The sequence below is a fragment of the Plodia interpunctella genome, chromosome 2, assembly GCF_027563975.2.
Source record: "Plodia interpunctella isolate USDA-ARS_2022_Savannah chromosome 2, ilPloInte3.2, whole genome shotgun sequence".
Lineage (NCBI taxonomy): Eukaryota > Metazoa > Arthropoda > Insecta > Lepidoptera > Pyralidae > Plodia > Plodia interpunctella.
In genome coordinates, this window is record NC_071295.1 from 9,912,215 (window position 1) to 9,928,980 (window position 16,766).

The 16,766-nt window shown below is 34.9% G+C and overlaps 1 protein-coding gene across 3 annotated transcripts in view; it reads left to right on the forward strand.

Annotated features, from left to right (window-relative positions):
* ken (ken and barbie) overlaps positions 1-13,696 on the forward strand; it is a 29,097-nt gene extending 15,401 nt beyond the window's left edge. For 2 of the 3 annotated variants that reach the window (XM_053756388.1, XM_053756382.2), the window contains exons 2-5: positions 8,278-8,460; positions 9,025-9,145; positions 9,287-9,757; positions 9,847-13,696. In XM_053756388.1, coding sequence (XP_053612363.1) covers positions 8,285-8,460; positions 9,025-9,145; positions 9,287-9,757; positions 9,847-10,779 — 1,701 coding nt within the window. In that variant the 5' untranslated portion in view covers positions 8,278-8,284 and the 3' untranslated portion in view covers positions 10,780-13,696. Of the gene's footprint in view, positions 1-4,682; positions 4,722-8,277; positions 8,461-9,024; positions 9,146-9,286; positions 9,758-9,846 lie in introns of all 3 variants that reach the window. The other variant, XM_053756373.2, reaches the window with a different exon arrangement.
* Positions 13,697-16,766: the final 3,070 nt, after the last annotated feature.

Below are 16,766 nucleotides of genomic sequence, written 5' to 3' on the forward strand. Positions count from 1 at the left end.
TCCTTAATTACAACCTGCGTCTCTATGTACGGGAAATGTTCTATTAGCCATTCAAACTTTTATAGTCACAATCATTATGCAGGTGTAGAATAAATGCATTTTTCCTAACGATGTTTTTTAGGTTTCAGATCTAACACTTTCTTGCTTAGTTGTCTTGCCTTTTTTGTATTTGACAAATAGTATTACTATTATTATTCTATATAAATATGCACATGTGATTACTGGAAGTTCATGTTTCGTAATTACGTAAATGAATAAAAAAGCAAATAATATTTTTGCCTAATATTTAATAAATATATGAGGTAACTTTCTAAAACTGCTCGTATGACCTTGAAATAAAGCGCTATTACAAAACCGCGAGCCGCTCGCTAGAGCTGCCTCCCCCCTCTATGCACCACAACTCGGATCTACGCACGTTCCACCAATACAAACGCGCGCATCATACCTCTGTGTGCGTCTACTCACACAAATACCAACAACGCATTAGTGTGAGTTAACCAGTCGAATGTGTAGAAAGGAGTGGTGAAAAATCTAGTCCGGTCTTGCAACCTTTCAATATGATTGAAGACTTACACGATTCTTTCCGTTGCTTAACAAAAAAGTGACGAAGAATTACACGATGATGAACCTTGTTAAACAATGAGTCACGACAAATACTTATTAAGTAGTAAATAAGTACCGACGATGTTTCCTGGTAAAGCCTAGATGAATTGGCTTATGATAATAAGGTTTCACCTAGTAATCAAAAATTTTTATTCAACGCCTCAGCTTCAACCCACACTACTAACAAAACAGACGTTAAAATTCTGACAGTTTTGAAATCATCGCCTTCCAAATATGTGAAATCCTTGAACATGAGTATGTGGGTCATGATCAGGTTCTAATATGTCTCGTAGTTGGTTATTACTATTAGCATAGAGTAGTATGCGCGCGCCGCCGATACGTTGCGCAACACTGTTGACTTTCATCCTGAAGGTCAAGTGCCATCCTATTTCAAAATGGACCTTGGTCGAGTCTGGTTTACCTCGCTTCGCTGAGAACAGTCGAGTAAACGGAAGAGATTGGTAAGATATAAATTTTAAAAGATGTGTATCATTTGCCTTTAATAAAAACAATAAAATTATTTTGAAAAAGAAAGAAAACATAAGGTTTAAAAAAATGTAGATATAAACGATTAGTTTAGTTTAAACACACGTTTGGTCCATGGTACCAACAGCTCAAGGTCAACTAATTTCGCGGCGTGAGAACTGCCACTATACACACGACTTAATTTATCATAATTTGCTGTAATAGCACCGAGAGATATTCAAATGACTGCCGACAATCAAATCCGACCTTTTCTTATACACGTTCTTTATAAATATTCATCTAACTGCCACAGTGCTCGCAAAATGTCGAACACGAACTCGATTTGTTTCCGAACCTAAACTAAACTGTTGCGAAAATGTATAAATATGCTAGGGGCGTTTCGTTAGATTTTGTACCTTCATTGGAAATGTCATTACAAAGAAATCTTCTTCATCTAACTGGTAATTTTGACATTAAAATCAAATGATATACCTTCAGTAGATGTTAATCTAAAATTATTTTAAATGTTGCCAGTAGACAGTCACTAAAATCAAAGATGAAGGAGAATTATCTATTCATAGAATGCCAATATAAAGATCGCATTGCCAATTACAGTCATGACCAAGATTGTTATTGTGACGTTAGATCTATACGATCTGTTTGTAGTAATAGTTAACAAGTATCTGGCACAAGGGATCGATCGTCAATCAAACGCAAGGTGAGAGTGGGGAGCTATTTTAGCACAATCGAAGGTAAAACCCATTCGCGCTTTCTGCCCAACACTCTCACGCACAAGGGTACAATGCCACTTATAAATAAGCACATCTGTCAGTTGCCAACGAAGCGAAATGTTTATGTCTAATCTGAAGATGCAGTTATTAATGACTGCTTAGAAGTAGGTCACAACATACAAAACCGTATTTGTTCGTGATCTAATCGTATTCGAACAAAGCTTAAACTAGCGAATCGTTCCATAAACGCTTCAAATGTGTTTATATTAGAGATCAATTATGAAGGAGAAGACGCCATAATGAATAAAATTCTACGTAGCGCAACAGTAATATATGTATATTAATAAAATCATACTTATCGTAAAATTATCATAATGGCAATGATCTCATTTGACTCAACTCGACATTGATTAAAACAACCAATTTCGATAGTTCCTTGTTTAAAAACGCAAAAGAAAATAATCGGTCGATAAGCTTATCGATTCAAACGTAAAATTCCTACGCAAACGTACTAGTCGTCATATATTTAGATGGTGCGTATCGACAGTGTTTTCTGAGTCTAACCAGGGAAAATACGTCGAAAGTTGCTATTCGCGCCATGTATCACGCCGGGATGGGCCCGTCTACAGATGACTAAATTGACCGTGCTCTTATGAATGAGCTGGCGTTTGTTGTGGATTTGCTGTTACATAATGGTCGGTATGTGGTGCGGCTCAGTCAGTTACTGGTACTGGCACTAAACATTTCGTCCGAAGGCCGACAACACAAAGCGTGTGCGGCGTATCGTTCGCCACGCGCGCCCCGCGGTTTCCTGTTTGACAACTATCGACTTACATCACTATCGCTTTCTGTCATACTTTGCGCGACTGTTAGAAACTTGTAAAGGGGTCTGGCTGTTGCTAAGTACCATTGTAAATGCGTTTGTCATTGAAACCGTGTACTCTCGTACTACCGGCATTTTATTATTACAGCTACCACTTCCCAATCTTGAGGCTTCCTTATTATCAATTTATTTTAATCGTCACTTTTTGTTGTCATTATAAAAGCATCCAGCGTGGTTAATTTTGAAATTAGCATTTCATAATTGATATGCTTAAATCATTGTCCGCTTTGTCAGATTTGAACAAGCATGAAAATAGTTGTAGACAATTTAATTTAAACTATCAAGTTTAGTTGTGTAAATAGAGCAGAAAATTGTTAAAGCACAAAATGTAAATGCAGTTCATGATATTTTCTACGATTGTGATCAAGCAGGCGAACAGGCCATGTCAATCGAAATGCATCGGAGCATGCCGTGATCTAGCCTAGATGACAATACTGTGTTGCCATATTTAGATGACATACCCGTTGTCTATTAATTAAAATAATCTTAATAATTCTAATTAAAAGGATTATAATTTATCTTCTTTTCTATATATGTACAGTGTTGTCTGATCTACTTATTATTCGACCATAGATGTACTTGTTTTTTAACATGAGCGTGTCATCGAAGCAATTCAATCAATTTTCGGCGCGAAGATGCAAAATTGCAAAACCCAAATGAACCATCATTAGCCAATAGTTTCTTAATAGTTATATCGTGTGTAATTAATTTGACATAGACATTGTCGTAACTTTCAATTTATTTGGCAATCGTAGAAAGTTTAACTTTTTTTCCCAATCTTACGCTCCAGTAGTTTGGCAGAGGTACTGTCTATTTGTGCTTGCAACACCGATATCACGAAATATTTCGTAAACGCGGTTTATTCGCTGTTTGACTGATAGCCTTTGGTTTCCGGCGATACGCCCAATTTATAATGGACGTCGGTTTTGTTGCTATAAGAATTTTGACCGATTTCTTCCAAGACTAGATCTTAAATACAAAAATATCTTATCGAAAATCCATATCAAAATATATTTTTTTCTATTTTAATAATCAAAATTTCAAAATTTTATTTCATTTCTAAAATTCAAATTTCAATATGTCTATTACAATTTCATATGAATGGTTTTGTGAAACAAGTTCCCAAATATTTTTCTACCAAAAAATTAAATTTAGTCTTTTCTACCTAGTAATTCTCTAATTCATAACTCCACATATAAAACGTCTTCATCAATCATATCATCTATCTGTTTTGGTCAAAATGACTATACAGTACAATGTGCAGCTACATATTAGTCCTACCTAATATAGCTCCTAGTAATTAAATTGTCGAGTATCTATTTCATAAACTATTCCACCTTTTAAGTGACATGGTTGCCATAAAGCCTATAAAGGGTGCAGTATTTGATCGGAGCGACGAAGAAAACGACAATCATGCAGCCACATTCTAGGTCGGTTTAATTAGTGTGGGCTGAATTATGTAAGAAGTATTTCTTTTATAACCTTGGCTTGTACACTTGATTCTTGGACTGATTGAGATATTTTTATCATCAATAGTGAACTATGATACAATGCTTCCTGGGTTATTATTAATTTGTTATTTTGTTTCTACGCTGTATATATTTTCGATACTATATTTATCATTCGTAGTAATATTTAATCTCATATTTATTTCGGAAGTAAACTTCACTTATATGAAAGTTAATTGAGGAAGTTATATCTTGTGTAACAAAGAATTATAATAAAACAGCATATTTTCATTATATTTTCACTAAATTTGAATATAGTCATAGAAGTACACACAAATATGTTTTCGAAACTATTATATTCGAAGGTATTCGCGACAATCCGCGCGCCCTATTTCTAGTCAAGTCATTACACATTCATTCTTATAATACTTACAATAAATTAGTTTTAGTAAAATATTTTCCAGAAGTAGATAAGGTCAATATTAATATAAACACTTTGCCTATTATTGCTTGTATTTGTGTTTTTTAAAATTGAAACTAATTACTTTCCAGAACGGTTGCACAATCGAGTTACCTTCAGTTACCAAATCGGTAAGTAAAAGGTAAAGAGATTGTTTGCTATATAGTTTCCGGAATTTTGTTTACTTACAAAAAGGTATTGGTGAAAGTAAAACTTTACAATGAAGGTCAATACTATACACCCGAAATATTTACGCATAAAAACAGACATTTCATTCATTTATTGAGTCTAGTGTAACTTTAATATCCACGTAGTGCCATCTATGAATGATCTATGCAACTAAGAACGACAATCACCGCCATCTATCTTCTTGCCGTAGAAATAGACAATATTCTGTGTAAATGTAGATATTTCGATTGTTGAAACGACTATTTATTTCTAAAATTTATTTATTTAGGCTTCTGTCTGAGTTTGGCTATAGTTCGTAGCCGACATTACATGCATATGAAATGGCCATGGAAAAGACCAGCAAGTAGGTACTGCATGCGATTTGCATGAACATGTGAACTGCAGTGTTGCGATTGGCTTCACACGGACAATGGCGGGTGAGCCTGATGCGCTCGGCTGCTTTGACACTGTCTGAAACACGACCTAACTTCAGTTATGTACCTGTAACTTTATTTATTGTAGGTCCTATCTAAATCTAACCGTCACCCACTCTGTCCATAGATGTAGATTGGACTGAGCATAGAAATTTTTGGAATAACTTTGATAATTTTCAGTTTCTTTTTAAATTCGGTTTTAACTCCATAAAAATATTGTATTAATAAGGATGCTAAAGTAAACTTATTCTAGAAGTCAAAAGTATAAAAATAAATAATATGTAAACTTATTCTAGAAGTCATGCCAATTTAGCAACCAAAAATACACACTACAGATACAAAAAACGTGTCGGAAAATTGCAATTCTCTTTATTTAGTTCTAACCTTGACTGCTCCTCAATGTAATTACACTGAAGAACATCCAAGGTTAACAAAAAAGCAGTAGATATCATATAAATCAAGACAAGCTCAAAGTAAGTAGGTGTCTAGCACAATACGATTTAATGACTGAGCTCTTTGTTCACATCAGATTGCGGAGTCAGATTTGAGATCCAAGTCATATCAAGAAATAAATATAGTTAATTTTATCTCGTTTTTATTGCAATAGAAACTTAGTTGCTTTAACGTTCTCGATCAAACAAATAATACGTTTAACAAATATCATCATGGCTTAAATGGTAAACGAAAACATTATAAATTCTTTAACTAACGATTTTTTTATTGTTCTCTATATACGGCGTGAACATTTAGCGTGTGACCTTCAATTAGTGGCTCAGATCGGCCCACATTCATCGCCCAAGGAAAATTCAACATCACGTTCCCTTAGTTTATCTCGATGAGATTTTTTATCGAGTACAAACATAACAACATGCATGTATGAATGACTTCACGTTTCCCGCGCTCAAGGAAATGCTAACTCTTTGTTCAACTCAATTTTTTATCCACACACATTAGCATCATAAAAACTGACCATCTAAATGCAAATAAGTTTTTAGGAGTACCGCCATCGGGCGAAGTCACTTCCTTGACCTAATCCGGAGCTGGTTTGTGGAAATTTACACGTCCAAAACTTGCTTGCAAAAATCTGCCTGTGTCTGTCACTGGCGTTCCGAAACATTTGAAACTCGGGCACACAACGAAAAAGCTATTACAAAATCGTGACACAAGTCGCGAGTAAGATCATCTTAACGGGGAACATTCTACCGAATTCTCAAATCTTGTTGCACTTTTGTGTCTCCGCAATTAAATATGACTTTTGGCGAAACAGTCGACAATAGAGCAACAGTATACAACAATGGTCGCTATTCTGCCGATTGTGACCCCCGCGGTTGCTAAATACCACACAATGAGAGAAGCGCCCGTTGATCGTCTTTTAAACGATCTTGCGTTTGTAGCAACTCTAATAACGCGTTGCGATGGATTATCAGGCCAAGGTTCTATTGCAACAGGCTTTCTAGCACCTGGCGGATAGGACTACTGAATCTGTTTTCGGTAGTTCATTTATATTCATCTCACCTTTTAACCTTTTTAATTTGGTTGGGAAATGCTGGTTTGAAGTGGAATTCTGAAGCATTGTTGTGCGATATTGTAAATGTACACTGAAGTATCTAAAGTAGTGTGAACCTATTGAATATTTTGTAACAGTTGGCTAGGTGCAACCTTGTCTGTCATTATGTCGGCGGTTTTCAGTCTGACTTTGGATCAAACTAATACATCGAGAATTCACTGCGTCAAATTATTATTTTACTTGAATGTTAAACTCGTCTACTATATGTATTTCTTGTACATGTATTTGTATTTCTAACGAACTATTGAAACAATGTATTCATGTTTTCGTATGTGTGTTAACTAGATTTACTTCTGTAAGAATGAAATCAATTTTTCATTTTATTTTAATACATAAAAATTATATTTCCCGGAAATGTTATTATCACGTGTTTCGATTTTTATTTATCTTATACGCGTCGTGAATGTATGTGTATCACGAAAACATAATTATACTTATTTCACTATTTCGTCAATGTTATCGAGAAAAACAAGTCTACAGAAGTTCTCGATTCAGTTAATTGGCAGGTTTTATCGCTATATTTATATATAAGTAACTATTTCAATGCCCACTTCCTCATGGCAGTGTTGTACGAGTACTTCTTCAGATATTCTATCTTTATAATTAGTAGGTATGTGTTTTATAATGACATGTATCAAATGTGTTCCGCCCTTACCATAGAATAGTGCTTAAATTTTTCGTTAATTGTCATGTCAATACTACCAATTATGTATATTATATTTAATATAAATAAATGAATAAAAAGCTACTTAATTTTGGTCATGCTCCATAAAATAATTTGATTGTCACCAAGCAAAAACTATTGTGCATATATGCAACGATATGTATAGACATATCGAAATGAGATATCATTTCTAACTTTAGATACGTATACAATACGTAGCCACTGTATAATACAATATACATTATTAGTAGCGATAATTGCAAAAACGCAATCAACTATATCCTGCGCTGTTAATTGAACTGATATCTGAGATACCGAGCTTGGTTTATATGTATTTGAAACGAGCTATAATTATACTTAATCACCTTTTTAATGCCTTTCCGGCAAATTTATAATATCTATTACATCTTGATCTAGCAACTGTGAATTAATTTAAATCAATGAATTGATTCCAGTGACGAATAAAAAATCAAAACTAGACGCGAAGGATAAGATCATAATTTAATATAGAATGCTTTGATCATAGGAATTTATATTTTCATCATGTACTAATTTGTATGAGTTTGATCCTGTGGCGACTGTGGTGTGGTCAGATTTATAAAAATGCTAATTATTCCATATCTCAGAATGCGGATGTTGACATATTTAATTGTTCTATAGTGTATCTGTTCACTGTTATGTTATGATTATTTATACTATCATTTGTGTTATCATTAATATTTGTACCAAAGTTACGTATATCTGCAATAACATGCTGTAATATGATAAATAAATAAAACCTTTCGCCACATTTTTTCTCTACTATTGATCTTGTGTTCATATTATATAATTCATAACCATTCTCCTCTTTCCAGTGCTGGAATGATGGGCGAAGGGCTGCTGACACTGACGTACGGCAAGCACCACGCCTGCATCCTAAACGAAGTGGGCGCGGCGTGGCGGGGGGCGCGGTACTCCGACCTAGTGTTGGTGTGCGATGACGCAGTGCCACTGGCCGCGCATCGCATCGTCATGGCCGCAGCTAGCCCTCTCATCAGGTAATTAGTACTTTCTGGCGTGTGGCGTTTGGTTCCTACCTAGAATAAGGTCACCCCATAACGTCTCGTGAATGTCGTACGAGGCCACTTAGGGACACTTAGCCTAGCTAGGCATATTATAGGATAAGCAACAATAGCATTCCAAAGGAGGTTTGATGTCAGACTGATAAAGACAGATAAGGTTATTTTTTACGCTGAACCTGAACTTCGCTTTACAGCCCCGAACGCAATCCAGTGGTGGTCCAATGGTTAAGACGACTGACTATGATCGATAGGCGCTGGTTCGAATCCTGTACATAAATAAATGGTTTTTTAGACAACAATTCGCTTTGGGTAAAAGAAAACATCAAGAGGAAACCTGCTCACTGATAGACTTTACTAGTATATATGCGACTTCTACCTCGAGATAGCGATATTCGTAAAAGTCTGATGTTTTAAAATAATTTTAATAAATAATTTTATTTATGTTTTTTTTAACGGTATCTATAGCTATTTATTTCATTACACATCTGTATGTTCACTAACATTGATGACTTCTTCTCATTTTTAAATATTCACTTTCAGAAAAATACTCGATGACACGCCGTCTGTTGAGAATCCCGTCACCATCCACATGTCAGGAATCAGTAGCACCCTCATGCGGCATCTTCTGGTCTTCTTATACAGCGGCCAAGCGTACATAGAGGTAACTACAAGTAATATATTATATTTATTTGAATGCTACTCTATAAAAAATATATCTAGGTAACATTGACTCCTATTATTTTATTAATATTATTCACAATTTGCGACAATTATTACATGTATTTTATTATTCGCTTTTCAGTCTGGTGAAATAGATGATATGCAAGAACTCTTCGAACTACTAGAGATCAAATCGGACGTATGGAAATCAACAAAAGAACGGCAACAAGCAGAAGAAAGAAACAGATCTTGTGAGCGATTAAAAGCAAAGGCCCTCAAAACAGACATCAACAGCAATGAAAGCAGTAAACACGACGCGCCCTCTGGGTCCTCCCACTCAGAGAGTGAACGAGTCACTCCAAGTGCAGGTTACAGTAAAGATAAAGGTGACTCTGAATCAATGAGTATAAAGAAAGAAAATATGTCTACCAGCAGTAACGATGAAAGAGAAGATGAAGATCACGATGGAGAAAATAAAGAATGCGGACGGCTTACATCGAGACGAAGAAGCTCATTAAATCCTGTAAATTTGTCGGTTGCTAGAAATTCTGAAAACACAGGCAGTGAGCACGACGATTCGCAAGATGTGGATGTAGAAACAGTTGCGGCAAAGGTATAACGATTTATTTATTGACAATTTATTCAGATATAAGCTGTTTTATTCTATAATAAGTACTTCATTATTTCCTTTTACGATTTCAGAATATATCTCGAAGAAGATCAACATCATCCAGTCAAGACGACCCACCACCTGAAACAGGTTACAGAAGACAACTACTGAGTGACAGATTGGGACGAGGAATCGAAAGAGCAAAGAGGAAGTCACATTATCTGGAACCGCCTGAGTTAGATTTACGAACGGTGAAATTAGAAGATTACGCACATCTGAAACCACCTGAAGCGGACCTGATGTCACTCGTACACACATCGCCCGAGAACATCGTGGTCACACCTCACCGGAAAAGACGACCTGGATTTCACAACTCACCTTCACAGAATCCCCCATTTGTATCATACCCCCCGAGCTATCTAGAAGAAATAGCACATCTTCGGTATCAACAAGGCGCGGCTGGCGCTGCGGCAGTCGCGGCAAGTGCGAGACTTGGAGTCTTACATCCACTGAGCGCATCAGCTCCACCTTACTTACCCGAAAGAAGTGCTACACCTCCCACAGCTACACACGAAGATGCATTAAAATATCGTCCGCCTAGTGCCGGATCTTGGGGCCCGTGGTTGTGCCAACCTACAATGGGTGGAGACGACCCCCCTTCAACAGAACACGATCAAAGTTCTAGTAAACAAACCCCGGTAAGAGAATATCGATGTGAATACTGTGGAAAACAATTCGGTATGTCGTGGAATCTCAAGACGCATCTCCGAGTGCACACGGGCGAGAAACCTTTCGCCTGTCGACTCTGTGTCGCAATGTTCAAACAAAAGGCACATTTGCTGAAACATCTCTGTTCTGTTCATCGAAATGTGATATCTTCGAGCGAGAACGATGGACGGACTAACACGCCGGGCCGCTTCAACTGCTGCTTCTGTCAACTGACATTCGAGGCGCTACCAGAACTCATCAGGCACTTGTCGGGACCTCACAACAGTTTGCTGCTCAGCAAAAATCTACATGAATGACGCCTGCCCTCTTGACGCGGGCGCACGCGTATCTTTGGACTTTGAAGTTTTTTTCTCTCAATGTGAGAGTTCAATTGTGATATGTGTTTAAGCGAAATATTATGTTAAGTGCTTAGCTGTAAGACATGTGATATCGCAGAGCGATACTCATAGTGAGGCATTCGCAGGATCACTGCGGGTGCAGTGTTTACAACTAATATGAAAATCACATGTTTGCCGAATGGGTCCAAATTATTATAATTTGTTTAAAAATTATAATCCGGGACCAATACCTTCCAAGATAGTATTTATTTGAAAGATGTATTTCATTAGGGTAAATAATATTTAAAAGCCACCGACACATTAATTCCTTAAGTGTAGAAAATAGACAAGTTTGTCAATGAAAAGTTGCGAAAGTCGTGAAGCCTAAAACGAGGATGTCACTTAAACTACCTCCTAATTTAAATCAGTAACTTGATGAATTCAGTGACGTTGCAGATGGAGCAGCATTGACTGCGCACTTTCCCTGAGAGTGAGAGGTCAATATTTCTAGTCAGGACTGGAACCAAGACGTGTCAATATATACGTAATTAACATGAGTTTAATTAGTTATTCTTATTTACTTAAACATTTATATACCGAACAGTGAGGATGGTTAAAAAACCTATACGTATGATATTTTATGTATGGTACCTACAATGCCGTGTAATATACACTTTTTTCCTGTACTGTTTATTAAAATCCTAGTTCATGTTTGTATCGAAAACAGTCAAACGAGTCACAAAAATGGGTAACCATTTAGAGATTCTATTTTACAAAAAAGGAACCTGTTTTTTAAATTATTATAATAATAGTATTCAAGTTATGACACCATATAAGACCACTGTCAATTTATTCTTTTTATATTTTTAGACCGTGGTATGGCGCACCAGCCTTTCTGGTCGGATTTTTCTTAGAAATAAACATACATTTTAATTGTACTAATTTAATTGTACTACATTATGTAGTGTCAAATGCGTATAACAAGATATGTCGGTCTGACTCATAGCTTAGCCATCCTTTCTGTTTGCACACAATTCGCTTTTTAATCATAAATTCTGGATCGTGTTCCATTATGAGTATTCTGACTTGGCGTTTCGCAGCTTTTTAACGACAATTTCAATCTCAATATTAGGTTTTATCATTTATGTAACTTCTAAAGTAGAGAAAAAAAATGTGTTCGTTATTATTATTTTTATATTATATGCCTTTGTATCATTTCATTTGTGCCGATTTGCAATGTCGATGAGCACCAAAGATTTGTAAAGCATTGAAAATATTTTGGTGTATACAATTAAGAAATTAAAGGGACCTGAAATGATTATGATTTGTTAAACTTAACGTATGTAGGAACCAATTTTATAATCTCAAATTTGTAGTCGCACTACATACTAACTTTGATATTTCTATAACCATTTCCATAATTCCACTGTGTACTTTTATAAATGTTTGAATGTCTTTCTATTTTTGGAATAATTTACTACTTTAGTATTAATGAAAAGCTTACCAGGCATTATTTTCGAATGATTGTTAACATAACAATAATTTAGTTTGTTACCTTCGAAACTTATTTTCGAAATACTTTTTTATTGAACACGTTATTGTGGCCAGTTATATTAATGCTACTTTAGTGAAGGCTGGATGTTCATGTATTTCTAAGTTTACAACTAGATGTGAATACCTAATTTTAATTCCATGATATTTCTGTGCCTTACAATAAACATTGTATTTTTCAATGCAACTATCGTAAGTTTTTGAAACATTTTAATGATGTTCTCTTTACTTTCCGTAATACTCATTTTTGATACAAAATCGCCACTTCTCCTTCGGATGTAACCATACGTATTATGTTTATTTATATTAAAGATACCTATCGATCAATGCAATCTTACTAAAGTTTATATTTCGATAAAAACTAAAGTTACCAACGGTTGTTCAAAACGTAGTTTTAAACGATAAAATTGTCGAATTGCTTTAAAGTTTTCCTTGACGTTACCTTTTGTTATACCTGATTTTCTTTTGTTATTTGAGGTCAAATATTGACTTAGTTCTTGCAATTGGGGAACAATTTAATCTTAAGGATTGTGATTTCGCGGTATCGTTAGTTATATGTTATGTGATAAAGTTTGTAAGTAGGTACATGAGGGCGCTGTCTTCCAAGGCTTCCATTTTCTCTCCGTGTAAATAATTAGATTTAAGTATTTTGCATGACAAATCGTCAACACGAACACTTACGTTTAAATTCGAACAAACTAAAACTATTTTTTTTTTATTATTCGTCAATGCGATTCAATTTGATTTGAAATCAGTGCAAGTTATGTTTATATTTCATTCACAGCTTGTTACAACTAAGTTTATGAAAATAAAATATTACAAACAAGCAAATTAAAAAAAATTGGTGCCAAAATTATATGTACAAAAATGCAAACATTTAAAAAAAATAATCAATAAAATCTTCAATAGTATGGTGCAGTTTTCGTTCTTCTCGAGTGTACTATCGCTAACATGTAGTAGATATTACAGTGAGACAAATAAAGATTGATATTTGTTGAAAATAAAAATATTTCAATAAATTAGCGTGATCGAAGACTAGCTGTGAAAACAAAGTTGACATTTTACACATTTTTCGAAATACTGTTAGCTGTTTTGTCTTTAAAAAAACATGACGTTGTTGTTAAGAAATAATGTATATAAAAATAAGTAACTAGCACGTAAGTTTAATGAAGAAATCTTAACTTAATCTTGTTGAACTTGAATATTTTTCCCTGTTAATGTAAATTAAAAGTATTTTTAAGTTTTCACATAGTGTACAATTTTTGTAGATAGATCATTAACATTCTGTAAAAATTGTGTTCTTACCTAGTAAATTAAATAATGAGAATATTTTAGTTACACACAACATGTTGTTTATTTAATTTTTCGAAACCTTTTTATGAGAAATACTCTGCCAAGTACGGTATGGTAAAAGGGCTGATGACTTTTTGCCGAATAAAATTATATCAATTTACTATGCTAGCTGAACTGAACTTATAAAACTTGTATATGAATTTCTGCTAACTGCTAGACAGAATATAGTCTCAATCTATCATATTCTTCTCTTCCGTGCCTTATCCCTTGGTTTGGGGTAGGTCCTCCTTAAGTAACAATATCTTTTAAATATAATCCTAAAAAGATGACATAAGGTTATCCTTATACTATCTTTTTATGAATTGGAGAAGTTACACGACGGACACGGACGGGTGGCAAATTAAGGGGAGGCCTTTGGGCAGCAGACGTTTGACATCCGTCAACAAACAACGCGGAACAACGCAGAAATAACGTCAAAACTTATAGAAAAGAAACGGAGCTTGAACGCGCTGCGGCGTCGCAAAGGAGCGCGAATAATGGGGCATGGCTCTTATAGCTCCTGCGTCATCGCCCACTTGAGACAGATGCCAACGCAAATTGCGTAGTTTGTGAGTATTTTTCACGGCAAAGAAAAACCAGTGAAGTGTTAGTATAAATCGTCAAGTTCGGCGAACTGTTTGACGGCTATCAAAATGAAGTAGTATCTGAACACCACTACTACTAATCTGTTTAATTCACTAGTGTGTACACAACTGCTAGATGTCGGTAGTTGTCTAACGTCTAACAGAATAGCCGATGTGTGCTTAAACTCACACGATATGGAATTGCGTTATGTTAACTTTCTGAGATTATGAAGCCGATCCAGTCGTTCAGGTTTTCCCCACTCCACTAGTGAGCCTTGCTGAACCCTAAAAATATCGTAGATTCAGAACACAAGTTTAGTTTGTATGTCTTTGCAATTACGTTTTCATTATCTAGCATCTAAGAATATTTAGATACCAAATTATATTGTAAGAGTCAACCGACATAACATGGGTGCGTTTGTGCTTCAGTCGGTTCTATCCCATCTCAATAGAATATATAAGTATTGTTACTATCTTACCATAAACCATCATTTGGGACCTGAAATTATATTTAAAAATAAATTTAATTTGAAATATACACAAAATCTCAAAGTCGGAACTCATAACGACTTAATTCGATTTGATAATAAAGTTAATTAAAACACCAAAGTCATCGGAGTAAATATAAGTAAGATTAATTGTAACAATAAAAAAATAAATCTTTAAAGGAACTTAACAAACATTAACACCTTATTTTATGAATGGCTCAATTTATAAAACACAACATTGAAAATTTACGAATTGTCTGATTAATTTTTCGAGGTTTACAACGGGAAGTTTTGTAATAAACTGACTCTTTAATTAATGTTTATAAGTATTTTTGTTTATGGGCGCGAAATATAGTGGACTGTTTTTCCATTTCTATTATATTTCACTAGCTGTTTAATCATCAATTTGAGTGCAGGTTTCCTCAAGATGTTTTCCTTTACCAAATGATCTGTCAGGTGAATTTGTAATCTGAAGAGATTTATCTGAAGAGTATACTAGCGATTGCATGAGTCAACTCTTTATAACATTAGCGTAATAACCTGGCTTTCCCCACAAATCTTATTACGTATAACACACCACTCGGAAACCCTACGCTGCACTACTAGTCACTCGCACATCGGCTGGTAAGTGATCCACTTGTACGTAACCCACTTCATAACACTAAGATTCCATTTTACAATATTTCAAGCCATCTTTGTTTTCACGTCGATTTATTTCCATGTTGGTCTGTGAGTGAAGAAAAAACGTAGATGAGAACTGTTTCTTTTCTGCAATCATATCGTAAAAGTACATCAAGTGATACTGCCTTAAAATGGGCATTGGTTTCTATGGCGATGAAGTATCACCCTGTAACTAGTAATATACGAACTAATTCTACAAAAAAGCTCGCAGTCCAGCTATTTGTGGCCTTCGAGTCTCGCAACTCTTCGGCACTTTCTACTCCTGTGTGAAAAGTCTGAATGTGTTGCTCTGTGCTAGAGTGTAGAATATCATTTATTATGCTCGCATCACTTTATTTTTTGAAAGCAAGATATATTTATGTTAGAATTGGCTGCTTGCCAGTCCAATTTACTGTTGCTTTCCAGGTGACATGACGCATTTTACAAACAAATGTTCATTACTTTTTTTTTTAATACCACCTTAAAGATAGCTTATAAATTTGAATTGAGGGAAAACACGATATAACGTAATATTAGTTTTATTTTGAACACTATATCCACTTGGATATAGTGTTCATTGGTGGTGTAATTAATATTATTGAAATTTTGCATTAGTATGCAAAATATCAATAATATTAATTACACCACCAACAGTCATCTAATGCAGAGTCTAGTCAAAGCAAACTCTGTCACATAATATTAATTAAACAATTCTAAGTATATCCTATTCACAGGATATTACTTTGCCATCGTCGTACATCACACAAATTAAATGTATTTGACCAAGAATTCCGTGCAGCAAGCATAACACTGTTTATTTAGAACTTATGGTACCAACGCTGGACCATAATTAGATAGCAAGCAAAATAAATTGCAAAAACGAGCTAGCCAGCAATTGCGTACAGGTCTTGTAAAAATAGAAAATAAAAATGGTGGGTCTGAAACCGGTAGGAGCCAGGGCAGATGACCACATCTTTTTGCTTGCACTTCGCTGGGAACATTCTTGCTGTTGTCTTTTATCATTACCAAGTTCTTAAGTATTACAACATGTAAGAACAGTATTTTGAATGAAGCAACGCTTTACAAATTTATTTTTCATAATGACATATCTAATGAGGAGCATGATAGAGCTGTTTCTTTACAAAATCGCAGAAAACTTATAGCAGAATTAGAAAGGTTAAACAAAATACGCGCAACATTTTCATCAATGTTGCATTGCGAATTATTACAGTCAGTCTTGGGCGTCATGTATATTCCTTCTAACACTTTCTCTAATAGATGTTTTCAATCCTGTTATTTTATTAATATCTCATTTGAATATGAATTAGTTACAAATAACTTGATTAGAAAG